The sequence below is a fragment of the Papio anubis genome, chromosome 6 (genome assembly GCF_008728515.1).
Source record: "Papio anubis isolate 15944 chromosome 6, Panubis1.0, whole genome shotgun sequence".
Classification (NCBI taxonomy): Eukaryota; Metazoa; Chordata; class Mammalia; order Primates; family Cercopithecidae; genus Papio; species Papio anubis.
The window spans coordinates 41630274-41658024 of NC_044981.1; the positions used below are offsets into that span (position 1 = coordinate 41630274).

Consider the following 27751-nt stretch of genomic DNA (forward strand, 5'->3'; position numbering starts at 1 on the left):
GCTGGAGTGCAGTGTGACGATCTCGGGTGGCTCACTGCAACCTCCGCCTCCCAGGCTCAAGTGATTCTCCCATCTCAGTCTCCCAAGTAGCTGGGACTATAGCTGTGCACCACCACTCCCAGCTAATTTTTGTATTTTTTGTAGAAACACAGTTTTGCCATGTTGGCCAGGCTGATCTCGAACTCCTGGACTCAAGCGATCCTCCCGCCTCAGCCTCCCAAAGTGCTGGGATTACAGGTGTGAGCCACCGTACCTGGCTTCCTTAAACTTTTTAATAATGAAAGTTAGATCTAGAGGTTTCATCAGGTTCAGATTTTTTTTCTTCGTGTATATTTCTGTGTATACCGCACCTGGCTTATTCCTTTACTTAAAAAAATTTCTTTGGAAATAATTTCAAATTTACAGAAAAATTACAAGAATAATACAAAGAATACCTACATACTCTTTATCCAAGTTTACCTTTTGTTAACATTTTGTTAACGTTTGCTTTTACCATTTGCCCTTTGTTTGTGTATATGTGTGTATATATGTATGTATAGAGAGACTTTTATTTTTCTGAACCTTTGAGAATAAATTGCGTATATGCTGGCCCTTTGCCCCTAAGTACTTTAGTACATATTTCCTAAGAATAAAGGTCTTCTCTTATATAACCACAGTTCATTTATCAATTTCAAAAATTTAACTCTGGTATAAGTATTGTGATCTATTTTCCATATTCTATTTTTTTTTTTTTTTTTGAGACGGAGTCTCACTCTGTCCCCCAGGCTGGAGTGCAGTAGTGCTATCTCAGCTCACTGCAACCTTCGCCTCCCAAGTTCAAGTGATTCTGCTGCCTGAGGCTCCTGAGTAGCGGGGATTACAGGCACCCACCACCACGCCTGGCTAATTTTTGTGCTTTTAGTAGAGACGGAGTTTCACCATGTTGGCCAGGCTGGCCTCAAACTCCTGCCTCAGCCTCCCAAAGTGCTGGGATTACAGACATGAGCCACCGCGCCCAGCCTCCATATTCTAATTTTTCTTTTCTTTTCTTTTCTTTTCTTTTTTGGAGACAGAGTATCACTCTGTAGCCCAGGCTGGAGTGCAGTGGCGTGATCTCGGCTCACTGCAAGCTCCACCTCCCAGGTTCACGCCATTCTCCCACCTCAGCCTCCCGAGTAGCTGGGACTACAGGTGCCCGCCACCACGCCCAGCTAATTTTGTTTCTGTATTTTTGGTAGAGATGGGGTTTTCACCATGTTAGGATGGTCTCGATCTCCTGACCTCGTGATCTGCCCGCCTCAGCCTCCCAAAGTGCTGGGATTACAGGCGTGAGCCACCGCGCCTGGCCATTCTAATTGTTTCAACTGACCCATCATGTCTTCTATGACTTCATTTTTTTGTCCGGGAAGGGATCAGTCTAGTATCACCTGTACCATTTAGTTGGCATGTCTCTTTAGTCTCCTTTAGTCTGGAATAGTTCCCCATCCGCCATCCTTTGCCTTTTATGACACTGACATTTCTGGAGAATACGGTCCTTTTACTTTTTTGTTTGTTTGTTTGTTTTGAGACAGAGCCTTGCTCTGTCGCCCAGATTGGAGTGCAGTGGCACGATCCCAGCTTATTGCAACCTCTGCCTCCTGGGTTCAAGTGGTTCTTCTGCCTCAGCCTCCAGAGCAACTGGGACCACAGGCGCACGCCACCACGCATGGCTAATTTTTTTGTACTTTTAGTAGAGACAAGGTTTCACCATATTGGCCAGGCCGTTCTCAAACTCCTGACCTCATGGTCTGCCTGCCTTGGCCTCCCAAAGTGCTGGGATTACAGGCATGAGCCACCGCGTCCGACCCCTTTTATATTTTTATTTATTTATTTATTTATTTATTTATTTATTTATTTTGGAGATGGAGTCTTGCTCTGTTGCCCAGGCTGGAGTACAATGGTGCAATCTCAGCTCACTGCAACCTCCGCCTCCTGGGCTCAAGCAGTTCTCCTGCCTCAGCCTCCTGAGTAGCTGGGATTATAGGTGCCCACCACCACACCCGGATAATTTTTGTATTTTTGGTAGAGATGGAGTTTCACCATATTGGCCAGTCCAGTCTCGAACTCCTGACCTTGTAAACTGCCCACCTTGGACTCCCAAAGTCTGGGACTACAGGCGTGAGCCACATTCCTGGCCTACTTTTTAAAAATGGTTCCTCATTTTAAGTTGGTATATTTCTTCATGATTAGATTCAGGTTATGCATTCCCAGGCAAAATATTAAGTATGTGGCAGGCATGTACTTCTCAAGGCTTTACACCCTGAAGCACACAGTTTTCATCTGCCCCTTCTTTATGAGGTTAATTTTGTCAACCTGGCCAAGAGGTTGTTTGCTTTCTCCACTCATATAGTTAATATTTTTTCTCCTTGCTATAATTAATGAGCGGTCTGTCAGGGAAGATACTTTAAAATCATGCCAGTATTCTACTTTTGTTAGAATTTCCCCTGGGATTGTTTTGCTTTTAACTTTGCCATACCCTTAGTGTTTTAGGCACATGTCTTATAAAAACCTAGAATTTGTTTTTTGTTCAACCTGACAATCTCTTTTTAAGATGTCAATTTTAGCCCATTATGAGTAACAAATTCGTAATAAATTCATAAATAATAAACTCATAATGAATTCATTTATTATTCATTAATTAATTGGCTGTTTCTAACTTCTTATTTTGTGTTTTTGTTTACTCTTCTTGTATTTAAAGAAGAATAAATTGAGCACCTATGTACATATGATTCTACCCTAGGTTTTTGTGCTGTCTTTTTTCTTCTTTTGGATTGATTGATCGTTTTTAAAAATTTTATTTTTTGTCTATATCAGTTTTAGAACTTAGGCATTCTATTTTTATAATTGAATACCCTTGTATTTTTAACCTGTATCCTTGATTAGCTAATATCACTTCCTACCTTTCTGAACAATAAAAGGATCTTAGAAAATCTTAACTCCAGCTCTAATTCCCATATTACTTATTACTGTTGTTCCATATTTTAGAATTATCTTTTTTTAACCTCCAACATTGTCATTATTATGATTTATTCAGGGATATTTACATTTGCCACCATGCCAATTGCTTTAGCCACCATTTCCTTTGCCTCTTGATCCTTCTTCTTTTTAAAATACATCTGCTAGAAGTGCCTTCAGGCCGGCCATGGTGGCTGATGCCTGTAATCCCAGCACTTTGGGAGGCTGAGGCAGGCAGATCACCTGAGGTCAGGAGTTTGAGACCAGCCTGGCCAAGATGGCAAAACCCTGTCTCTACTCAAAATACAAAAATTAGCCAGGCATGGTGGTACACGCCTGTAATCCCAGCCACTCGGGAGACTGAGGCAGGAGAATTGCTTGAACCTGGGAGGCGGAGGTTGCAGTGAGCCGAGATCATGTCACTGCACTCCAGTCTGGGGGACAGAGTAAAACTCCGTCTCAAAAAAAAAAAAAGGTGTCTTCATTGAGGAGTTTGGTGGAAAACCCTACCAGTTTTTTTATTTGTCTGAGAAGGGTTATTTTCACCCTCATTTAAAAAGTCTTTGTATTATAAATTTCAAGCATATACAAATGTAGACAGACTAAACTCCAACATATATCAGCTCATGGCCAATCTTGCTTCAATCTGTACTCCCATCTATTCCCCCCCCAAAATTTAAAAGATAAGTGCTCTTTCTTTTTTTTTTTTTTAAGAAAAGGATACTACAATTATCAAATATTTAGAAATTTGCAATTTGTATCAAGTATACAGTCATTGCTCATATTTCCCTGATTGCCTTGGAGTTTTTTGTTAGTTATTTTGTTTAGTGAGGATCCAAACAAGGTCCATGCATTGCATTTGGTTGCATTATCTTACATCTCCCTTACTCTATAGGTTTCCATCTCCCGTTTTATCCTCCTTGCAGTTATTTCTGGAGGAAAGTGGGTTATTCATTCACAGGCTGGATTTTCCTGATTGCATTCACATGGTGTCTTCAAGCATATTTCTCTGTCTCCTTTATTTCCTGAAAACTGATTTGTAGGTGTAGAGGCTTATCCAGATTTGGGTTTGATTTCTCGGGCAAGAACGCTTCAGTGGTGGTATGTGTCCTTCCACCAGGAGGCAGGTTCAGCCTGTCTCCCTTTGTGATGTTGAGAAGAATCAACGGATTTCAGTGTGTCAGTCATGTCTATACATTACATGTAATTTTCCATCAGCTTTTCACCAGGCAGGCGTTTCTACCATTGCTTAGGTCTATCATTTCATTAGGGGTTATGAAATAGTTATATCTAGTTCTGTCATTCCTTCTTCATGTATTAGCTGGAATGCTTTCAAGAGAAACTTCCTTTCACCAACTGTTTATTTACCCTGAAGTCCGGTTTATTCAGGAAAGGCTTGATGGTTTCCTCTTCCAATTATTTTTAACTAGTTTTAAAAATAATGTGTTGGTTCTCTAGTATGTTTTAAATATAACCAATGGGGTCTTTTAAAAATATATCATTATGAACTCATAGATTTTAAAATATTTTATGTGGTTCCATCACACATTGCAGATTTTTTTTTTTTTTTTTTTTTTTTTGATGCTCTAATTGTCCCGTCTTTGGTCAGAGAGCATCTCTCAGGTAGGCTGTTGGTCCCTTTAATACTCCCCCTTTGACAGCTTCCTTGCTTTCCAGTATGAACAGATGTCTCAAGCTCACCCTGCCTGAGCTGTGAAACAGGAGGAGGAAGAGATCCAGCTTAGTGGGTCTTTAAAACTGTGAGCTCCTTGAGGGCAGAATGCAAGTGCTTTCTCTCTGGTGTTTTTGCATGGAACCTGCCTGGCTCAGGGCTAGGCTCTGGGTCTAGAGATGGGCTCCTAGTTACCTGTGGCTCACCAGGGAGGCAAGCGCAGAGAAGGCTGAGATCTGGAAGCTTGACAAGGTATCTGTCTGAAAATGCTGGGACCCTCCTCCCCGCAGGGACTAGCAGGAGCAAAGCTTGACACCTCAACCCCTAAACCCCTCGTTTCGCCCATTCCGTGTCTCCACCCTTCTCCTTGACACTTGCCTAGGTCAGAACCATCCAGTCCTGGACATGGGACCACATCGGCGACTGCAGTGGACGTGGCTGGGCCGGGCTGAGCTGCAGTTTGGGAACCAGACACTGCATGTGTCCACCGTGCAGATGTGGCTGCTGCTGAATTTCAATCATACAGAGGTGCTTCAGCCCTTAGCCTCTCTCTGTCTTCTCTGCCACCTTGTCTGTCGCTCTTCTCCTCCTAAACCCTGTTCCTCCTTTCATCCTTCCTCCCCTCTTCTTTTCTTTCCTTTGACTACTGACTGGGCATTTCTCCTCATCAGGAGGTGTCAGTAGAGACCTTGCTGAAGGATTCTGCCCTCTCCCCAGAGCTGCTGCTCCAGGCACTCGTGCCCCTCACCTCGGGGAATGGCCCTTTGACCCTGCATGAGGGCCAGGACTTTCCACACAGGGGTAGGTCACTGGGGACCGGGCTGAGCCTCTGCTGCTGGTCAGGGGGTCGCCCTCAGGATGGAGGGACTGTAGTAGGGGTGAGAATGGGGTCATCTTAGTCCCCATTCATCTGTCCCTCTGCCTCCTCCGGTACCTGACTGGGAGTGGGTTCCAGGTGTGCTGCGGCTTCATGAGCCTGGGCGCCAGCGCAGTGGGGAGGCCCTGTGGCTGATACCTCCCCAGGCATACCTGAACGTAGAGAAGGATGAGGGCCGAACCCTGGAACAGAAGAGGAATCTCTTGAGCTGTCTTCTTGTTCGTATTCTCAAAGCCCATGGGGAAAAGGGCCTCCACATTGATCAGCTGGTTTGTCTGGTAGGCAGAGAGGGGACCATGAAGTTGGGGGAGGGAGGGAATCATGCTTGGGATTGGGGATGAACACAGTGAACTCTTTCAATATAAGACTTCTGTAGGGTGACATTTCCATCTGGGTTTTCTGTGCCTGACAGAACAGATAGGAGATAAAGATAAGGCATGAGTGTTTACCATGTGCCAGGCCCTATTCTAAGAGTTTGCATGATTAAGTCATTTAATCCAGCCAGGCACAGTGGCTCATATCTGTAATCCCAGCACTTTGGGAGGCCAAGGCGGGCGGATCACTTGAGGCCAGGAGTTTGAGACCAGCTTGGCCAACAAGACGAAACCCTGTGTCTACCAAAAATATAAAAATTAGCTGGGCATGGTGGCACATGCCTGTAATCCCAGCTACTTGGGAGGCCAAGGCATGAGAATCGCTTGAACCCAGGAGGTGGAGGTGGAGGTGAGCCAAGATTGTGCCACTGTACTCCAGCCTGGGCAACAGAGCAAGACTCTGTCTCAAAAAGAAAAAAAGTCATCATTTAATCCTCACAACAATCCTATAAATGTTATTTTATTTCATTTGACAGATAAGAACAGTGAAGTATGAGAAACTTAGTAGTGGCCAGGCGCTGTGGCTCACGCCTGTAATCCTAGCACTTTGGGAGGCTGAGGTGGGTGGATCACTTGAGGTCAGGAATTCGTGACCAGTCTGGCCAACATGGTGAAACCCCATCTCTACTAAAAGTACAAAAATTAGCTGGGTGTGGTGGTGCACACCTGTAGTCCCAGCTACTTGGGAGGCTGAGGCAGGAGAATCCAGGAGGCAGAGGTTGCAGTGAGAGATGGTGCCACTGCACTCCAGCCTGGGCAACAGAACGAGACTCTGTTGGAAAAAAAAGAGAGAGAGAGAGAAACTTAGTAACTAATCTACAATCACACAGCTAGTAAGTGGCAGAGCCGCCAGACACCGTGGCTCATGTGGGAGGATCACTTGAGTCCAGAGTTTGAGGGTGCAGTGAGCTATGATCATGCCACTGCACCCTGGCCTGGGTGACAGAGCAAGACTGTCTCTTAAAAAAAAAAGAGGCGGGGGAATAAGTGGCAGAGCTGGGCATTGAGCCCAGCAGCCTACTTCCTAGGTAAAAGTGGCCTTATTGTTTCTTTCCTCCTATCCAGGTGCTGGAGGCCTGGCAGAAGGGTCCAAATCCTCCTGGAACCCTGGGCCACACTGTTGCTGGGGGCGTGGCCTGTACCAGTACAGATGTCCTCTCTTGCATCCTGCACCTCTTAGGCCAGGGCTACGTGAAACGGCGTGATGACCAGCCCCAGATCCTGATGTATGCTGCTCCAGAGCCCATGGGGCCCTGCCGGGGTCAGGCAGATGTCCCTTTCTGTGGCAGCCAGAGCAAAACCTCCAAGCCTAGGTAGCCACCCCACCTGACCCCTTGCAGTGAGGTGGGAGAGGTTGTCATGCCAAAACCAATATCCCTTGTGGAGAAACACTTCCCTTCTTTCTTTGTCTAATCCCCTTTTCCCTATCCCTATTATTTCCCTAACTTTGATAGTTTTTATTGACCCTCCCAGCACCACCACCCCTTTCCAACTGGGGCCTGCAAATATGTATTGATTGCTAACTATGTACTCTACTCAGTTAAATATACAAACTTTCAGGAAGTTTGTTCTACAGAGGAATTTGCCATAGGATTTCACTAATCAGCCAGCACCCCTAAAGCTTTTTAATGTTCTTTAGAAGCTGTTATGGCCCTGCTTTTTGTATCATGCTGTTTGCATCATGTGTAAAGTGAATTATCTCGAGTAATCTTTCTCAAACCTCAACAAGGAGCTAGTGTTAAAATGCAGATTTAACAGCAGAGCTCTCTGTGATGCCTGTGCTGCTGGTCCACAGACCACACTTGAGCAGTAAGGATGGAGATTGCTGTTCTCACTACAGGTGCTGCCACCATTTGGGGTGAGACCTACAGTGGGACTGTCCCATCAGCTATTGGTCTTTTAGCACCCTGACCCCTAGATACCTATTTTTCCCCAGTCATTGCAACAGCCAGCCCCACCCTGACATTTACAAGTGCTTCTGTGGAGGACCTACTCTGACGGTTGGTTTGGGTGGTTATCCTGAGGCTGGTTAGGCAAGCGAGCAAGTATGCTCAAGTAGGGAGCTGGGGGCCAGGTGGGGTTCAGTTAGTAGGCTGGATAACAGGGCAGGAATACTGACTTCTGTTTCTTCCCTCCCCACAAGCCCAGAAGCTGTGGCTACCCTGGCATCTCTACAGTTGCCTGCAGGCCGCACCATGAGCCCCCAGGAAGTGGAAGGGTTGATGAAGCAGACGGTGTGTCAGGTGCAGGAGACTCTGAACTTAGAGCCAGATGTCGCTCAGCACCTTTTGGCTCATTGCCACTGGGGCGCCGAACAGCTGCTGCAGAGCTACAGTGAGGACCCTGAGCCACTGCTGCTGGCAGCTGGGCTGTGCGTACCCCAGGCCCAGGCTGTACCCGCACGGCCTGACCACTGCCCTGTCTGCGTGAGCCCTCTGGGGTGTGACGACGACTTGCCCTCTCTCTGCTGCATGCACTATTGCTGTAAGGTGAGGCCCCGCCAGCATTGCTCCTGCCCCTGGCTTTCTGCCCTACCCTAACAAAATTCCTTGGGAATTCTTGGGTTCTAGCCCAGCACTGCCATTTTCATCACTGGGGCAATAGCGGATTTAGTCTCTTAGTCCCTCTTAAACTAGTTTTATCATCTGTAAATGGTACCACCTGCCTTGACACTCTAAAGGGTGGTGGTTAGGATCTAGCGATATGTATCAATGGTTCTCCAGCTCAGCTTCATATTATAATCACTGGAAGCTTTTATAAGTCTTAATGCCCAGACAATACCTCAGACTAATTAAATCAGAATCTCTGGAGGTGAGAAATCTGGAGGAAGTTTTAAAGCATCCTCACGGGATTCCCATTGTCAGCCAAGTTAGAATAAGAGATATATGTGTAAAATAGATGTCAAGGCACTTTGTGAAGTGTTTGCAAAAGTGTTAGTAGATTGGCGATAACTCTAGTTTGTGGTTGCCCTTATCACCATTTAAGTCCCCTCATCTCAGGGCACTATCACTACTTTTATCATACACTCTCACTTAATACAAAAAATTTTTTTTAAATGGGCCTGGTGAGGTAGTGTGCACGCCTGTAATCACCTTACTTTGGGAGGCCGATGTGGGCAGATTGCTTGAGCTCAGGAGTTCGAGACCAGCCTGGGCAACACGGCAAGACCTCGTCTCTACAAAAAACACAAAAATAAGCTGGGCATGGTGGTGCACACCTATAGTCTCAGCTACTCGGGAGGCTGAGGTGGGAGGATCACCTGAGCCTGGGAGGCGGAGGCTGCAGTGAGCCGATATCTCACCACTGCACTCCAGCCTGGAGGACAGAGTGAGACCCTGCCGTAGGGTCTTCTTGCTGTATAGGCTTGCTTCTGTACAGCGGACACAGAGAAGCTTGCAGATGGGGAGTGAGTCATCTTCAAAAGTAAAAAAAAGTGGGGCTGAGGTACAGAGAACCTGGAGCACCGAGTCCGATATTCCCTGCCTCACAGCTCTTTAGAACTGGTGCCAAGCCCAAACACATCAGCTTAGCAGGAGGGGCACTCCTGGTTGCCATGAATTCCAGCTGCTTCTCCCAACAGCGTTTCCCCAGTAGTGGGTGATAGACGTGTCTGCATATGCTTGTGTGCACATGCATGCCTGTGTGTGTGTGTGTATTCTCCTTTTCTCTTTCCCTTTGGCTCTGCTTCTGGCTCCTCCTCTCACATAGTTGCTTATGCTCCCTTTTCCCCAGGTTCTTAATTATTTCCTTTACACTTCCATTTTTTCATTCAACAAATATTTCTCATGGACTTATGTGTGTAGCACTGGGTGCTAAATGAGATATTGAAAAAAATCCCAGCAAGAAATGACCAGAGAGCTAATAATATTGATGGGAGCTCACTCTGAGCCAGGCATTGTGCTGTTTACATGCATTATTTTACTTAATTCTCATACTAGTTATATGAGGTAGGTATTTTTGTTACTGCCATTTTTCATGACAGAGGGAGACACTTGGAGGTAAAGTAATTTGCCAAAGGTCAGGATTTGAATTTTGGTAGTCTCAAGCAATCCTCCCGTCTTGATCTCCCAAAGTGCTGGAATTACAGGCATAAGCCACCACACCCAGCCTGATAGTGGATTTTATTTTATGAGAAGCCATGGTGGGTTTAAGCAGAATAGTGATATGATCTGGTTTATATTTATATTTTATTTATTTATTTATTTATTTTTATTTTATTATTATTTTTTGAGATGGAGTCTCACTCTGTCACCCAGGCTAGCGTGCAGGGGCGCGATCTCAGCTCACTGCAACTTCCGCCTCCTAGGTTCAAGCGATTCTTCTGCCTCAGCCTCCTGAGTAGCTGGGACTATAGGTGCCTGCCACCATACCCAGCTAATTTTTTGTATTTTTAGTAGAGACGGGGTTTCACAGTGTTAGCCAGGATGGTCTCGATCTCCTGACCTCGTGATCTATCCGCCTCGGCCTCCCAAAGTGCTGGGATTACAGGCTTGAGCCACTGCGCCTGGCCCTACAGTTTTTAAAAGATTGCTTCTGCTGTTATATGGAGAAAAGGCTTGGATGGAGCAAGAGTGGAAGCAGAGATGCCCATTTGGTGACTGTCGTACTAGAGGCAAGAGATGGTGGTAGTTTGGACTAGGGGCAGTGGCGATGAGAGAGGGCAGATTGGGACACATTTGGAAGTGAAGCTGATGGGATTTGGTGGGGTTAGATTTAGGGGCTTCAGAGAGGGGAATCAAGGATGGTTCCTGTGCTTTTGACTTGAGCATCTGGGTGGATGGCATGTGTCGTCTTTACTCTGTTGTGGCCCTGTGAAATTTGAGCTTCTTGTTGGACACCTGTGTGGAACTGGCAGGTAGACAGTGGATTTTTGAATTTGGAATGAAGCGGAGAGGCCTGGCAGGCCTTACCCAAGGAGAAAGAAGCAGAGAAAGGGTACCAAGCTTGTAGAGATATAGAGATGGGGGGTCGCAGGAGTTTGAGACCAGCCTAGACAACATAGCAAGACCCTGTCAATACAAAAAATAGAAAAAAAATGTACCCAGGCATGGTGGTGCACACCTATAGTCCTACCTACTCAGGAGGCTGAGGTGGGAGGATTGCTTGAGTCCAGGAGATTGAGGCTGCGGTGAGCCATGATTGTGCCACTATCCTCCAGTGTGGGTGACAAAGCGAGACCCTGTCTAAAAAAAGAGAGAGAGAGAGAGAGACAGACAGACAGACAGACAAGGGGCCTGAAAACCAGGCAGATGAACAGGCTGATTGAAAAGCCCCTGCTGAGGAGGAGCCCGTGCAGCATTAGTCACAGCTGAGCGGCACAGCAGCAATGCAAGAGAAGCAGCAGGACAGCTCCCAGGGTGAGCCCCACCACTTGGGTTGGACAATAGTCATGAGAGCGGCTGGGGGTCCCCAGACTGAGATGCCAGGTCAGAGGGGGATCCTGAGGCACCAGTGTGCCTATAAGAGTAGGATCTGAATTCAGAGAAAATTTTCCCTGTTCTATCTCAAAAATGCAAGAATTTGCATTCAATTTCCCAGCCTTGTCTGGGTTTGTTTCAATGCAGAAAGGGTTTTGTTTACTTTGGTCTGGTACTTTGAGTAAAAACGATCTAGTTAGGTGCTTCACATTTATGCTGCAGCTTTGATATGACAGACACACGGTCTCCTGAGGGTTTAGACCCATCATTTTGGAAAGCATGGCCATAGGCAGTGTGAGAGGCAGGGGTCGTTCATGGAGTATTGTAGGAGGCTCAGACGGCTGTGACGGCTGCTCGTGCATAGACCAAATGGATGGTGTGGGGAGAGACCGGGAGAGGAGACCATGGATCAGAACAGGCTCTCACAGTGGTTTAGGGATGAGGGGATAATGGCCTGATTTAGGATGGGGGAGTGACATGGGAGCAAGAGAACGATATGAAGGTTCCGACACTGGTGACGAGGGGGACGGTGGTGCAAGTTGATCAGGGTTTGGGGGAAACGCAATGGGCAAGTCAGTTTTGCAGAGAAGAGGCTGGGTCTGTTGGAGACGTGAGTCGGAGACAGGAGCATCCAGACAGTTATTGGAGATAAGCCACTGGAGTTGGGAGGAGAGACCAGAGCTGTGTTGTCAGCCACCCAGGCGACCCATTTCCCAGGCCTCCTTTCTCTCGGACCTTCCTGCTCTCTGCATATCTTTCTTAGAATTTGAATCATTCTCCTTTTTCTTGATTATTTTTACCCATTCTCTCCGTGTCCATCCCAATAGTAATTATGATTAGGCAAATACACAGCCTACCCCATCCTCAAAGACAACTGTAATTTGGGCCAGTCTCAGTGAAGCCGGAGAGAGGAGTCAGCATTGTTTGATGTAGAGGCAGGCTTGTCTCTGGGCTTCCACGTTGTAGTGGAGGGGAAGGGAAGGAGGGATGCTACCTTAGTTACCAGGACACTCCCCCTGTGCTGCTCCCACACTGTCTCTGAGCAGCCCCTCCTTTTGTCCCTCCCAGTCTTGCTGGAATGAGTACCTGACAACTCGGATAGAGCAGAACCTTGTTTTGAATTGCACCTGCCCCATTGCCGACTGCCCCGCCCAGCCCACCGGAGCCTTCATTCGTGCCATCGTCTCCTCGCCAGAGGTCATCTCCAAGGTATCCTCTCTCGTCTGAGAGAGGCTCCAGTGCAGAGCCAAAGGAGTGTGCCCCAGGGAGTGGGCCGAGCTACGGGGTCTGGGGGCCTGGAGGTGTGGCATCCTGGAGAGCCATACCCTCACCTTGTGGCACCTGCGTCTCCACAGTATGAGAAGGCGCTCCTGCGTGGCTATGTGGAGAGCTGCTCCAACCTGACCTGGTGCACCAACCCCCAGGGCTGCGACCGCATCCTGTGCCGCCAGGGCCTGGGCTGTGGGACCACCTGCTCCAAGTGTGGCTGGGCCTCCTGCTTCAACTGTAGCTTCCCTGAGGTGGGAGTCCCACACTGGCCCTGACCCTGAGCAAGGATTCACACTCCTTCCCTGCTTAAGACCCCCTCCCTGCCACACACACAGACTGTGACTTGTCCTTCCTCAGCCTCTGCCTCCCAGTTGAGCCCTGTTCCTCTTCCTGGAGCCCTCCAAATGTGACCTGTGCCTGCTCCCCCCTCTCCTGTGCACACCAGCCGTGCTGTCCTCGGGACTTAGCTGTGTCCCTACCACGCCCTCTTGCCCTAGGCACACTACCCTGCTAGCTGTGGCCACATGTCTCAGTGGGTTGATGATGGCGGCTACTATGACGGCATGAGCGTGGAGGCACAGAGCAAGCACCTGGCCAAGCTCATCTCCAAGCGCTGTCCCAGCTGTCAGGCTCCCATCGAGAAGAACGAGGGGTGCCTGCAGTAAGAAGGGGGGTACTGTGGGGAGCCAGAGGGCAAGGGGAAGGAGGAAACCTGGCAGAAGGAGGGAGGAACGGGCTTAGTGTAAAGCTCAGCAAAAGAGGGTGGTTCCTCAGCCGCCCCTCATGTGGCAGCCTCCACAGTGGCTTCCTGGATCTTAACGTTCCTTTTCCCACTCGTAAGTCCACACTGAGCAGGGGTGCATTCAGCAGGGCTGGGTATGACTAAGGAGACTTATCAGGGCAGGAGCAGAGGCCACAGCATCAGCAGCGGTGCATCTGGGCCCTTGGCATTCCTGGCACGCCCCTGCCCAGAGGCAGGAGTCCCTGACCAGCCAGCTTCCTCCATAGCATGACCTGTGCCAAATGTAACCATGGATTCTGCTGGCGCTGCCTCAAGTCCTGGAAGCCAAATCACAAAGACTATTACAACTGCTCTGCCATGGTAAGGCGTTGGGCACTGGGGGAGGGCAGAGACCCAGAGCCGTTGGGGAGGGGTGCTGTTACCAGGTCCTGGGCAGACCAGGCTCCGTGCACAGTGCAGCGTTCTGGCTGTTGGGACAGAGGCTCAGTGCAGGGAAGACAGCCACCTGGGCCTGCAGATGCTGGAAAGTCTGTTCATAGGGAACTTCAGCTCCAGAACAGGACTTCTCATACCGAGGTGGCTACAGAAAGGCTGGGGAGGGCCAGACACTCTCAGGAGGCAGCAGGGCAGAGCAGGAAAGAGCAGGGACCCTGCAGTCAGAGCCTGGCTGTGCTGCTTAGCATGTGGCTTTGAGCAAGTTCATTTGCTTCTCCAAACCTCAACAGCCTCTGCAAAAGGGGTGAATAATATGACCTACCCCACACAGTCTTAAGGACTGAATGAAGATAACCAGGGGAGGTATAGAAAGGCCTCCATGAATGTTGGCTTTTCCACTTATTAACTCCTTCCTGTCCAAACAAAACACCCAATAGCCCACTCAACATATCCTTGCTAGGTAAGCAAGGCAGCTCGCCAGGAGAAGCGGTTTCAGGACTATAACGAGAGGTGCACTTTCCATCACCAGGCGCGGGTGAGCCGGGAGGAAACAGCGGGTAGATGCCTGCAGAAGCAGGGTGGGGTGGCGGGGTGGAGGCGGGTGGGCTGAAGGTCTGACCAGGCAGGTGGTGCCACGCCACCTGTGCTGGTGCTGATACACCTTCCTCCACACAGGAATTTGCTGTGAACTTGCGGAACCGGGTGTCTGCCATCCATGAAGTGCCCCCGCCCAGATCCTTCACCTTCCTCAATGATGCCTGCCAGGGACTGGAGCAGGCTCGGAAGGTGGTAGTGGGTGGGGGAGGAGGGCAGGGGAGGGGTGTGCCAAAGGGGTCTGGGGAGCTTGGCTGCTTTCATGGGACTTGCCTGGATGAAGGGAATGAGGAGAGGGCAGGCGGGAGAGCTGACGGGAGCCCTTGCAGGTGCTGGCCTATGCCTGCGTGTACAGCTTCTACAGCCAGGACGCAGAGTACATGGACGTGGTGGAGCAGCAGACGGAGAACCTGGAGTTGCACACCAATGCCCTGCAGATCCTCCTGGGTGAGCCACCCCTGCCAGCCAGGCCCTCCTCCTGCCTCCTCCCCTCTGCTGCACAGCCCAGCCCCTCCCAAACAGGTCAAGCCGCAGCCCCACCTTCCCTCTCTCCTCTTCCTCTTCATTCTTCACGGCCTTCTCACTGCCTGGCTGTTAAAGTTCAGGTCGAAAGCCTCCATTGTAAGGTGCCCAAGGGCGCAGATGTTTGCGGATGTTTCTTGGTTTCCGGTCTCTACCCTGCTCCCCTAGGGAGCTTCATGAGAATGTCTAGAGCTGCACCTGGCGCTTGGTAGATGTTCCATAGGTGTTTGTTGGAGGAAAGAATGGATGAGAATGAGAAGGGAGGGAGCCTCTCTGTCTGCTCCCTCTGCAGAGGAGACCCTGCTGCGGTGCAGAGACCTGGCCTCCTCCCTGCGACTCCTGCGGGCTGACTGCCTCAGCACGGGCATGGAGCTGCTCCGACGGATCCAGGAGAGGCTGCTTGCCATCCTGCAGCATTCCGCCCAGGTACTCCCTGGCCCAGACCCCTTCTGCTCCTGCGTTCTGCGGGAGTTGTGGTCCTCCTGTCCCAGCACAGCCCCTGCCCTGGGGCGAGTCCAGAAGGAAAGGCAGCAAAGTGGGTGAATGGATGTTAGGAGACCTGGGTGCACATCCTGGCTCCTAGGCCAACCTGCCTGATGCTGCTGGACCCTATCACTTCACCTCCTGGGGATTCCTACAAAATAAAGGAGTTGGCTAGCCCACATCAAGGGTATTTGGTCAGGTGCCTATCAGAATCACTTGGGGAACTTTTCCAGACTATACTTCCCAGATATGGATTTGAAATCCTAGGAGTGGGCATCAGGGGATTGGGGTCACTGGAGCAAGGGCTCTCCCAGGCTCTCTCCAGCTCTAATGCACTGATGCTGAGTCTAAACTGAATCCTGTCCTCTGGTTGCTTACTGACTAGTAAGTCACGTGGGCAGAAAAGACATACATAGATTCTGTAAGCTCTTTAAGCACAGGGTGGTGTGCCTCACCCTGGTACCCCGTATCTCTGGAGACCATCTGTGAGTGAACTCACAAAGTCAGTGGTTCATGAAGTGCTGTGCTGGGAGGGGAGGAGTCCTAGCAAGAGCTTGACCCTCACAGAGCATCAGTGGCAGGAATGCTGGGTCCAAAGGCCCCATGCCCTCTACCTCCTACTTCCCAAATCCTTCTGTCTGCTCACCAGGATTTCCGGGTTGGTCTTCAGAGTCCATCAGTAGAGGCCTGGGAGACAAAAGGACCCAACGTGCCCAGCAGTCAGTAAGTGGGGTGGGTAGAGCCATGGAGGAGGCAGTGGGACATGGCAGCCTCCTCCGGGCTGAGTGTGGTGGCTTTCCCTAGGCCCCAGACCTCCTCAGGGCCAGAGGCGGAAGAGGAGGAGGAAGACGATGAGGATGATGTGCCCGAGTGGCAGCAGGATGAGTTTGATGAGGAGCTGGACAATGACAGCTTCTCCTATGATGAGTCTGAGAACCTGGACCAAGAGACTTTCTTCTTTGGTGATGAGGAGGAGGATGAAGATGAGGCCTATGACTGAGGGGGCAAATGCAGGAAACACCTAGAGCCGCCCCAGAGTCACGGGGCTGCGGGGGCAGGAGCTGCCCCTGTTTGTCATGGGGAGGGGATTCCCAGCGTCTGCAGTGCCTCTTTCTGTTTATTGAATAAAGGCCTCTTTCTCACACACGTCTCGGAGCAGGCTGACAGCTTCACCGGGGGCCAATCAGTTGCCACTGCCCTGGCCCCACATCCACCCACACCCCTAATCTTTACTGTTTCCTTTAGACCTCTGGACTCTTCTATCCTCCGAGAAGGCTCAGAGCAGACTCATCTGACCTAAGCTGATAAAGGGAAGTGAAGGTTGGCATGGAAAGGGCCAGGTGCAGCCCCAGCCCAGTTCAGAGGAGACAGAGCGGGGTGGCCACCCCCAGGAACAACCTTCCTCCCAACTCTTTTTTTTTTTTTGGTTCTGAGATGGAGTTTTGCTTTTGTCCCCCAGGCTGGAGCGCAATGGCTTGATCTTGGCTCACTGCAGCCTCCGCCTCCCGGGTTCAAGCGATTCTCCTGCCTCAGCCTCCTGAGTAGCTGGGATTACAGCCATGCATCACCATGCCCATCTAATTTTTGTATTTTTAGTAGAGATGGGGTTTCCCATGTTGGCCAGGCTGGTCTCAAACTCTTGAGCTCACGTGATCCGCCCGCCTCGGCCTCTCAAAGTGTTGGGATTACAGGCGTGAGCCACTGCACCCAGCCTTTCCTCCCAACTCTTGGCTCACTGCAAGCTCCACCTCGTGGGTTCACGCCATTCTCCTGCCTCAGCCTCCCGAATAGCTGGGACTACAGGCACCCGCCACCACGCCTGGCTAATTTTTTGCATTTTTAGTAGAGACGGGGTTTTACCGTGTTAGCCAGGATGGTCTCGATCTCCTGCTTGTGATCCGCCCACTTCAACCTCCCAAAGTACTAGGATCACAGGCGTGAGCCACCACGCCCGACCCTCCTCCCAATTCTTAAGTGTTCCTGGGGAGGAAGGGGCTTGAGGGCATTTGGAGTTTTCCTCCTCTCGGCCTAGAGATTTCTAAAGCATCTATCTTGAAGTGAAGTGTGGCAGGACTCAGACAGAAAGTTAGGATTTTAACTGTACCTTTTAATTTGCTCCTGGGGCTAAGAGGAAGGAATGGTACTTAGAGCAGTGTCTGAGAACAGAAGAATTTAAGAAAGTGAGATTAAGTCAAGTGAGTGGGTCAGGGGAGGCAGCCACCTGCCCTGGAGGATCAGCCTCGAAGTATCGATCCAGCAGCGCCTCCACCTCTCCCTCCTCATAGTCCCACACCTGGAACCGAGAGCCATCTGCTGCTCCCCGGATCATGGCCGAAAGCACTGGAAAGAGCAGGGAAAGGTGGAGCTGCCTCCCATCCCCACCCTCACAGCTCCCTTCCCCCTTCCCTGTTGAGGGAGGCTCGGTGCTCAGAGCCCACCAGGGAAGGAGCTGAGGGCTGGGTCCACAGAAAGCCAGGAGGGAGGCTTGGGGTGCTCACCACGGCCAGACTGCGGGCGGAACAGGCATAGGATCCGCTTGTTGAAGGCCACAGCCCGGCCCAGCTCGTAGCCTACACCCAGGGATGGCTGTGTCACTTCTGCCACGACCACTGGGAAGAAAGACGAGAGGAAGCCTCAGCATTGGGGGCACTTGGGGTTCATAAGGAAGATGGCGATGTGGCTGTGGTGAGGAGGGAACTCTGGGAGTCCCTTCTAGGTGTGGAGGCTGGGATGTCCAGGGGAACCCAGCACTCCAGAGGAGTTAGGTGCTGGAAGGAGGGAGCGCCACTCACCATCTGCCTGCTGCAGCCACGCCAGGTCCCGCTCATGGATGAGCCTGTCACCCCCAGCAGCCTCTTCCCCTGTGTTGAGGGAAAGCTGGTCAGGGACATGCCTCATGCTGGCTCCTCGTAACTCCTATGCCCTTGCATGTCTATACCCACTCTGCTTAGGGAGGGCGAGAGCCTTGTGCTAGATGACCTGACCCAACATGACGATCTCGTCAAAGCAGCGAGGAAATGAAATAGCCACAAAAAGAAAAATTCAGCCCTGTGCAAGGTGGGATGTGTGTGATTAGGGCCAAATGAGAACATGGGCAGCACATGAGAATGATTAGGGAAAGGTGCATGGGCACTTAGCCAAAAGTAGGAGAGGCATCCTGGGCCCAGAAGGTAGGGATCTCAGGTCCTAGCTTGATTAAATGTTATCTTCCAGGACGGTGAGGCTCAGCCCACCACATCAGGTTAGGACCACTGGGAAGCTTGTTAGAAGTACAGATTCCAGGGCCGGGCATGGTGGCTCATGCCTGCAATCCCAGCACTTTGGGAGGCTGAAGCGGGTGGATCACTTGAGGTCAGGAGTTCAAGACCAGCCTGGTCAACATGGTGAAACCCCGTCTCTACTAAACATAGAAAAATTAGCTGGGCATGGTGGTGCACACCTGTAATCCCAGCAACTCGGGAGGCTGGAGCAGGAGAATCATTTGAACCCAGGAGGCGGAGGTTGCAATGAGCCGAGATTACACCACTGCACTCCAGCCTGGGCAAAGAGCAAAACTCTGTCTCAAAAAAAAAAAAAAAAAAAAAAAAAAGTACAGATTCGGGCCGGGTGCAGTGGCTCACGCCTGTAATCCTGGCACTTTGGGAGGCCAAGGCAGTAGGCTCACAAGGTCAGGAGTTCGAGACCAGTCTGGCCAACATGGTGAAACCCCATCTCTACTAAAAATTAAAAAATTAGCCAGGCGTGGTGGCAGGTACCTGTAATACCAGCTACTTGGGAGGCTGAGGCAGGAGAATTGCTTGAACCTGGGAGGTGGAGGTTGCAGTGAGCGGAGATCACTCCACTGCACTCCAGCCTAGGCGACACAGCAAGACTGTTGTCTTGGGGGGGAAAAGAAAGTACAGATTCGAAGGCTTTATCCCAGATGATCAGAACCTGCATTTTTAACAGGCTCCCTCAGATAACACTAAAGACCTGGAGAGCCACCAGGCAGTCTGGATATACCATGAACTAATGAGCTATAAGCTTCAGGGTCCTCCACTTGCACAGGCCCTTTCCAAACCATCAGCAACTTTGTATTGTGAGTTTTGTCTTTTTAAAGAGGTCTCCCAGAACTGCATGAGGTCCCACAAATTGTGGGTCTGCTCTTGGGTAGGGTAAGTGGAAACCACTTAAGGTTTTCTTAGCAGAAGCACAAGCATTCAAGACACAATTTTCAAACTAGAAGGACCTGCAAGATTCCAGACCAGCACATCAAAGTATGCTTTAGAGAAATCCAGCCAGACTCAGTGGCTCATGTCTGTAATCCCAACACTTTGGGAGGCCAAGGCAGGCAGATCACTTGGGCTTAGGAGTTCAAGACCAGCCTGGCCAACATGGCAAAATCCCGTCCCTATAAAAATACAGAAATTAACCAGGTGTGGTGGCGCACACCTGTAGTCCCAGCTACTTGGGAGGCTGAGGTGGGAGGATCACTCAAACCTGGGAGGCAGAGGTTGGCAGTGAGCTGAGATTTTGCCACTGCACTCCAGCATGGGTAATGGAACAAGACTGTTTCCAAATAAATAAATAAATAGAAAAAAGGAAAAAGAAAAACCCAGCAGCCAGGAGCAGAACACAATAACAGCCTGAAAGAGAACATGAGGCCAGCGTGGGGGCTCACACCTATAGTGCTAGCACTTCAGAAGGCCCGAGGCAGGAGGATCACTTGAGGCTCGGAGGTCAGGACCAGACTGGGTAACACAGTGAGACTCCTGATCTCTACAGAAAAATTTTGAAAATTAGCCAGGCATGGTGTCATGCCCCTGCAGCCCTTGCTAATAGGAGGCTGAGGCTGGAGGATCGTGAGTCTAGGAGGCCGAGGCTGCAGTGAGCTATGATCACACCACTGCACTCCAGCCTAGGCGGCAGAGAGGCCCTTGTATCAACAAAACAAAAACGTGAGAGTAATAGCGAGAACTGGGGTCAGCCGGGTCTAAGAGAGTGCTGATGTCTTCACAGAAAAAGGAGAGGCAGGCGCTGGGCGGTGGCTCATGCCTGTAATCCCAGCACTTTGGGAAGCTGAGGAGGGCGGATCACCTGAGGTCAGGACTTCGAAACGAGCCTGTCCAATATGGTGAAACCCCGTCTCTACTAAAAGTACAAAAAGTAGCCGGGTGTGGTGGTGCGTTCCTGTAGTCCCAGCTACTCGGGAGGCTGAGGCAAGAGAATCGCTTAAACCCGGGAGGAGATCGTTCAACTGCACTCCAGCCTGGGCGACAGAGTGAGATTCCGTCTCAAAAACAAAACAAAACAAATAAAAACTTGGTGGGGAGGCAGGAGGATACCTTTCGTGTTGGGTGGTGGAAAAGATTCCAGCGGGTGAAGTGGGAACTGAGCCCAGGCAAAGCAGCCCAATCCACCTTCTTTCTGTTGCACCCTACAAACGCTCTGAAAGCAGCTGAAGACAGAGTTCTCCAAGAAGGAACCAAAGGTCAAGATAATGCTGAGAATGCCTCACACTCGCAGGCTTGCTGGGACCCACGCAGTCCGAGCCCCGGCCAGTTTCCTTCTCGGACTGGGGCGCTGGATGGAGCACCGGGGTAGGAGGGCGGGCTCCTGGCACCGGGAGCGCAGCTGCCGCGGTATCAGGCCGGGACCCCGCCAGCCCAGCCAGGCTCCCGCCCGCGTCCCCGCAGCCCGCGTCCCCAGGGCCTCACCGCGCGCGCCCAGCTCGGCGGCCGCCACGTGCTCGGTGAGCACTGTTCCGAATCGCCGCAGCCGAGACACGATCCGCTCGTACAGCGTCCTGTCCTCGCGTCCGCCGCGAATGCTCCCGCAGAAGTACAGGGCCGGGCGGCCAGACTCCCCCAGCTCCCCACTCTTGCTGCGCCCCCGCACCCTGGCAGCAGCCATTCCCCAGCCGCCCGCGCTCTCCCGCGCCAGGGGGCGCCAGCCTGCGGCCACGTGACCCCGCCCGGCCCAGCGCAGAGATCGGCTGCTGAGTCCACACCTGTGGAATGGGGAAGACGAACTGGGAGGATCCAACCGGGACCCTCTCTGAAACACACCCTTCCGGGACTTGACGTTCGGATGCCTAATACGCACCTTAACTTGACCTTGTCCAAGCAGAACTTCCCTACCTCACCAGCTTCTGCTCCCCGCCTCCCCGCCGTCTTTCCCAGTTGCATCCTCCCAGCTGCTCAGGCCCAAGACCCTCGGAGTCATCTGGATCGTTCCCTTTCTCTCAAACTCTGCGTCCCATCCATTGGCAACTCGTGTAGATTCCTCCTTCTAAATCTGAAATCCCACGACCACCTACAGGGCCACTACCATGGTCTAAGCCTCCTCCTGGCTCTCCGCAGCCTCCTAACAGGTCTCCCCATGTCCCGAGCTGCCCAACGTCATACAGAACCAGGTCCACCCACCTTTGTGTCTACCCATAAGGTCGGGTTTTTATTGATGCTATTTCAATCACAAAAGTTAAGCACCACATGGAGTTCCCAAGAAGGCAGTTCTTCTTAAGACCACCTGTTCACTTGGTAGTCAGAGCCGTGGGCATGCAGGCTGGAGCCACTCCACAGGTCAGACTGTCTTGCAAACCACACATAGTATTATATGTAAGGATATAAGGATATAAATGTTACAGATGAAAATTTCACATCAAACACAGGAACATTTAACATCAAGAGAAAAGGGGTTAACGAACCAGTCCAAGGAGAGTGTTATGGACAGAGTCCTGGCCTGATGGGGATAGTCGTCAAGGGCTTGCAAGGAACAGTCCTTGATTTGAGCAGAGCCTTCAGAGGCAGACACCAGGTGCTGGTCACAAGTGATAGCAAGACTCAGTCTGTTAAGGTGGCGGTGTCTAGCTGCTTAAGTCCTGCTCATTTTATGGAGGACTTATAGTAAAGGGCGATGCCTTTATCTGGTTGGGTGTTGTCTCCGTTGGTTAGGTGAACATCTGGACCCTGTTGGCTTGATGCCTTTTGAAATGTAAGATGGAGTTTTTTATTTATTTTTTTTTTTTTGAGACGGAGTCTGGTGCTGTCGCCCAGGCTGGAGTGCAGTGGCCGGATCTCAGCTCACTGCAAGCTCCGCCTCCCGGGTTTACGCCATTCTCCTGCCTCAGCCTCCCGAGTAGCTGGGACCACAGGCGCCCGCCACCTCGCCCGGCTAGTTTTTTGTATTTTTTAGTAGAGACGGGGTTTCACCATGTTAGCCAGGATGGTCTCGATCTCCTGACCTCGTGATCCGCCCGTCTCGGCCTCCCAAAGTGCTGGGATTACAGGCTTGAGCCACCGCGCCCGGCCAAGATGGAGTTTTTTAAAACTTTATTTATTTATTATTTTTTGGGACAAGGTGCCTGTCGCCCACACTGGAGTGCAGAGGCACAATCATTGCTCACTGCAGTCTCACGATCATTGCTCACTGTAGCCCCAAACTCGTGGGTTCAAGGAATCCTCCCACCTCAGCTTCCTGAGTAGCTAGGACTACAGGCACATACCACCATGCTGAGCTAATTAAAAAAAAAAAAATTGGCCAAGCACTGTGGCTCACGCCTGTAATCCCAGCACTCTGGGAGGCCGACATGGGCAGATCACGAGGTCAGGAGATCGAAACCATCCTGGCTAACGCAGTGAAACCCCATCTCTACTAAAAATACAAAAAGTTAGCTGGGCATGATGGCACACACCTATAGTGCCAGCTACCCCAGAGTCTGAGGCTGGAGAATCGCTTGAACCCGGGAGGCAGAGGTTGCAGTGAGCCGAGATCACACCACTGCACTCCAGCCTGGGCAACAGAGTGAGACTCCATCTCAAAAAAAAAAAAAAAAAGTGTAGCGATGAGGTCTTACTATGTTTCTAGGACTGGTCTCAAAACTCCTAGGCCCAAACAATCCCCCACCTCAGCCTCCCAAAGTGCTGGGATTACAGGCATGAGCGAATGCGCCCAGTGATGGAGTCTTTTTCTAAGATGGAATGACTTATGTCAAGGGTTCTCTATACACCTCCCTTACCCTTCCCTGCTACAGTCTGCTCTCCACTCAGCAGCTAGAGTGATGTAGGTCAAGACCTTCCTCTGCTCAAAACCCTCCGATGGTTCCCATCTCACTTGGGGTAAAAACTGAAAACCCCACAGCAGCTCACAAGGCTCCAGATGATCCTATCACCCTCTTACCTCCCTAACTCCAGTTCCTATTATTTTCATTCACTTCTCTGCCACCTCACTGGCTTCCTGGCTGTTCCTTAAGCATGTCAGCCATGCCCTTGCGTCAGAGTCTTTGCATTTGCTGTTCCCTCTGCCTGGAACCCTGTTCTCCCAGGTAGCTTCCTGGCTCACTCCTCATTTCCTTCAAGTCTTTGTTGACACTTTACCTTCCCTGACCACCCTATTCAATATGGCAGCCCTCCATCCCCCAGTTCTCTCTATCACCCTTCCCTGCCTTGCCTTTTCTCCTTCTCATGCACCATATAACTTATTAATTATGTTGCATGTTTTTCTATACCCAGTAGAAGGTTGTTCACTGCTGTATTCCTGCATTCGTTCTCTTTCTCTTCTTTCTTTCTTTCTTTCCTTCTTTCTTCTTCCTTCCTTCCTTTCCTTCTTTCTTTTCTTTTCTTTTCTTTCTTTCTTTTCCTTCCTTTCTTCCTTCCTCTCTCTCTCTCTCTTCCTTTCCTTCCCTCCCTCTCTCTTTTCTCTTTCTTTTTTTCTTTTTTCTTTCTTTCTCTCTTCCTTCCTTCCTTCCTCCCTCCCTCCCTCCCTTCTTTCTTTCTTCCTTTTTTTCTTTCTTCTCTTTCTTTCCTTTCTTTCTTTCCTTTTCTTTATTAAGAGATGGTGTCTTGCTCTATCACCCAGGCTTGAGTGCAGTGTCATGGTCACAGCTCACTGCAGCCTCCAACTCTTGGGCTCAAGCAATGCTCCCTTCTCATCCTCCTGAATAGCTGGGACTACAGGCGAGTGCCACCATGCCTGGCTAATTTTTTGTAGAAATGGGGTCTCACTATGTTGCCCAGGCTTATCTTAAACTCCTGGGCTCAAGTGATCCTCCCACCTCAGCCTCCCAAAGTACTGGGATTACAGGTGTGAGCCACTGTGCCTAGCCTATCCCCAGTTTCTAGAACTATGCCTGGCACATAAGAAACATTTATTAAACGTTTGTTAAATGAATGAGTGGTTTAAATGAGAGGATGAATTTCACAGCACTTCGTAGTCTGCTCAGCCCTATAGTAAGCAGGTTGATAGAGGCGGTATATTCAGGGAGACAGGCAAGCACTCATTGTTCACCAATACTGATTTCACTCTCATTTTATTATGACAATCACAAATATATGACAAAACCTTCAAATGGAATGAGATAGTATGCAGTGGAAAGAAAGTCCTGAGACCCCAGCCCCACTCACCAGAGGAAAGCTCCATCAGTGTTTTCTTCCGTATTCTTCCTGAAAGATAACTATTAAAGTACTGAAGTGTGCCATTGCAGAGAAGATGCAGCAATATGTACATTTTTAATGCTAAGATACAAAGGGGAGACAGAGATTTCAGAGTATTTCTGCCCACTGCTGTGCTGGGCCCAGCTATGTATACACAGACCATGGGGCAAACATGAAGACATAGCTGCACACCTGTCCCTCCCCCACCGGGTGCCCTCTCTCACGCACGCACAAACATGCATACACAGATTAGGAAGGAGGCCTCAGGGGCCAGCAGACTTGATAGGCAACCTCCCCAACACTCCTTATCCTCACTCACACCTTCCCTCCAGTTCCCCCCAAAGACAAGGAACACACATGCACAGACACACACACACACACACCCCATCTTGTTTCTGCCTCTGTATCTTTTTTTTTTTTTTTTGAGAAAGAGAGTTTCACTCTTGTTGCCCAGGCTGGAGTACAGTGGTGCGATCTCGGCTCACAGCAACCTCCGCCTCCTGGGTTCAAGCAATTCTCCTGCCTTAGCCTCCAAGTAGCTGGGATTACAGGTATGTGCCACCACGCCCGGCTAATTTTTGTATTTTTAGTAGAGACGGGGTTTCACCCAAAGTGCTGGGATTGCAGGCATAAGCCACTGTGCCTGGCCCCAGGAGGCCAGTCTCAATTCCGTTACTATCTCTGTGACCTTGGTCAGGTCCCTTAAACTCTCCAAGTCTGTTTCCTCGTTTATGAAATTGGTAAGAAATGTTATCCTGCCTTACTCACCTGATTTGAGCATGGTGCAGTGAAGCATGTGAAGGCACATTAGAAAATATAGGCTAGGTGCGGTGGCTCACACCTGTAATTCCAGCACTTTGGGAGGCCAAGGCAGGTGGAGTGAGTGAGATAGCGCCACTGCACTCCAGCCTGGGCGACAACAGCAAAACTCGTCTGAAAAAAAAAAAAAGAAAAAAGAAAACACAAAGTACTCAGGGAGTTTTTAGGGTGGTGAAATTACCCTGTATGATCCTATAATGGTGGGTACATGTCATTATATATTTATCCAAACCCATAGAGTGTACAACATGAAAAGTGAACCCTAATGTAGTCTATGGACTTTGTGTGATAATGATGGTCAATGTAGGTTCATCAGTCTAACAAATGTACCGCTTCAGTGGGGATGTTGATAATGGCGGAGGCTGTGCATTTGTGGAAGCAGAGGTGTGTGGGAACTCTCTGTACCTTCTGCTCGGTATTGCTGTGAACCTAAAACTGCTCTAAAAAATAAAGTCCTTTTAAAAATAAAGTGCTATACAAATGTAAGTCATTGTTCAATTAAACAAAAAATATTTTATTATGGAAAATGTCAAATTTCTATGCTGATACAGAGAATAGCTAAAGACTACATATCATATGATTCTATTTGACATGTCTAGAAAAGGCATGTTTGGTGAGACAGAAAGCAGACCAGTTGTTGCCTAAGGCTGGGGGTGGGAGCAGGAATTGCCTGCAGAGGGCACGAGAAAACATTCTGGGAGTGACAGAAGGGTTCTTTTTATTTTTTTGAGACAGGGTTTCACTCTGTTACCCAGGCTAGAGTGCAGTGGCACCATCATGGCATCACAGCTCACTACAGCCTCGACCCCTCAAGTGATCCTCCCACCTCAGCCTCCGAAGTAGCTGGGACTACAGGCAGGTGCCACCACACCTGGCCAAGTTTTGTTGGCAGGCTTGGGTGCTTCTATGAGTTTGCCCATTATACATCCTTCATATGAGTTTTGTCCTTCTGTGACAGGCTTATTTCCCCATAATGCCCTCCAGGTTCATTCATGTCTGATTTCAAAATATATTATTAAGCTACAGTAGGCCGGGCACTGTGGCTCATGCCTTTAATCACAGCACTTTGGGAGGCTGAGGTGGGAGGATTGATTGAGCCCAGCAGTTTGAGACCAGCCTGGGCAACAAGGAGGACCCCACCTCTACAAAAAATTTAAAAAATTAGCTGGATGTGGTGGCACTATGTGTGTGTATGTTTGTGTGTGTGTGTGTGTGTATAATGGAATATTAAACAGTCTTTAAAAAGAAGGAGGCCGGGCGCTGTGGCTCAAGCCTGTAATCCCAGCACTTTGGGAGGCCGAGACAGGCGGATCACGAGGTCAGGAGATCAAGACCATCCTGGCTGACACGGTGAAACCCCGTCTCTACTAAAAAATACAAAAAACTAGTCGGGCGAGGTGGGAGGCGCCTGTAGTCCCAGCTACTCGGGAGGCTGAGGCAGGAGAATGGCGTGAACTCGGGAGGTGGAGCTTGCAGTGAGCTGAGATCCAGCCACTGCACTCCAGCCTGGGCGACAGAGCGAGACTCTGTCTCAAAAAAAAAAAAAAAAAAAAAAGAAGGAAATTCTGCCATTTGCAACAGTAAAACTGTTCTTAACAAAGCAAAATATAAAGTAGAGAAAATAGTATGAGATTTAATAATTATCAGTTTATGGCCAGTCTTGTTTCATCTGTATTCATACTAAATTTCCTCACTGTACTATTTTGATGCAAATTTCAGATTACATTTTTCATTTATAAATATTTTTATATATGTCTGTAAAAGATAACTCTTTTTTACTAAAAATGTAACCAAGGCTGGGCATGGTGGGCTCACGCCTGTAATCCCTAGTACTGTGGGAGGATTGCTTGAGGCCAAGAGTTGAAGACCAACCTGGCCATCATAGTGAGACACCATCTTATTAAAAAAACGAACTAAAATATTATTATCATATCATAGCTAAAAAATTTAACAAGATTTTCTTAATATCATCAAATATTCCATTCGTGTTCAAATTTCTTGTCTTAAAATTTTGTAATTTATTTGTTTAAAATCAAGATCCACATATTATGATTGGTTGACATGCCTTTTAAGTCTATAATATATACATTTCCCCCGTATATTCTCTCTTTCTCTCTCTCATCCTGCAGTTTCCTTCAGTCTGAAGTTTGCCAATTATATCCCT

General features: G+C 49.6%; 2 protein-coding genes across 7 annotated transcripts in view; one reads left to right on the forward strand and one right to left on the reverse strand.

The window, feature by feature from the left end:
- CUL9 (cullin 9) overlaps positions 1-16504 on the forward strand; it is a 44105-nt gene extending 27601 nt beyond the window's left edge. For 3 of the 6 annotated variants that reach the window (XM_021937309.2, XM_021937311.2, XM_021937312.2), the window contains 15 exons: positions 5028-5173; positions 5317-5446; positions 5601-5800; positions 6962-7209; positions 8040-8385; positions 12382-12522; positions 12669-12833; positions 13080-13243; positions 13591-13684; positions 14220-14294; positions 14435-14545; positions 14683-14800; positions 15168-15301; positions 16008-16081; positions 16163-16504. In XM_021937309.2, coding sequence (XP_021793001.1) covers positions 5028-5173; positions 5317-5446; positions 5601-5800; positions 6962-7209; positions 8040-8385; positions 12382-12522; positions 12669-12833; positions 13080-13243; positions 13591-13684; positions 14220-14294; positions 14435-14545; positions 14683-14800; positions 15168-15301; positions 16008-16081; positions 16163-16358 — 2342 coding nt within the window. In that variant the 3' untranslated portion in view covers positions 16359-16504. Of the gene's footprint in view, positions 1-5027; positions 5174-5316; positions 5447-5600; positions 5801-6961; positions 7210-8039; positions 8386-12381; positions 12523-12668; positions 12834-13079; positions 13244-13590; positions 13685-14196; positions 14295-14434; positions 14546-14682; positions 14801-15167; positions 15302-16007; positions 16082-16162 lie in introns of those variants that run through there. The other 3 variants (XM_021937310.2, XR_002521556.1, XR_002521557.1) reach the window with 3 other exon arrangements.
- A 940-nt stretch (positions 16505-17444) lies between these two features.
- On the reverse strand, positions 17445-22316 carry DNPH1 (2'-deoxynucleoside 5'-phosphate N-hydrolase 1). The gene is made up of 4 exons (XM_009205223.3): positions 21055-22316; positions 18151-18219; positions 17857-17967; positions 17445-17698 (listed from the first exon to the last, which is right to left on the reverse strand). Exons 1-4 carry the CDS (start codon positions 21248-21250, stop codon positions 17550-17552), a joined length of 525 nt encoding a protein of 174 aa, XP_009203487.1. The 5' UTR covers positions 21251-22316; the 3' UTR covers positions 17445-17549.
- Between the last annotated feature and the right edge of the window lie 5435 nt (positions 22317-27751).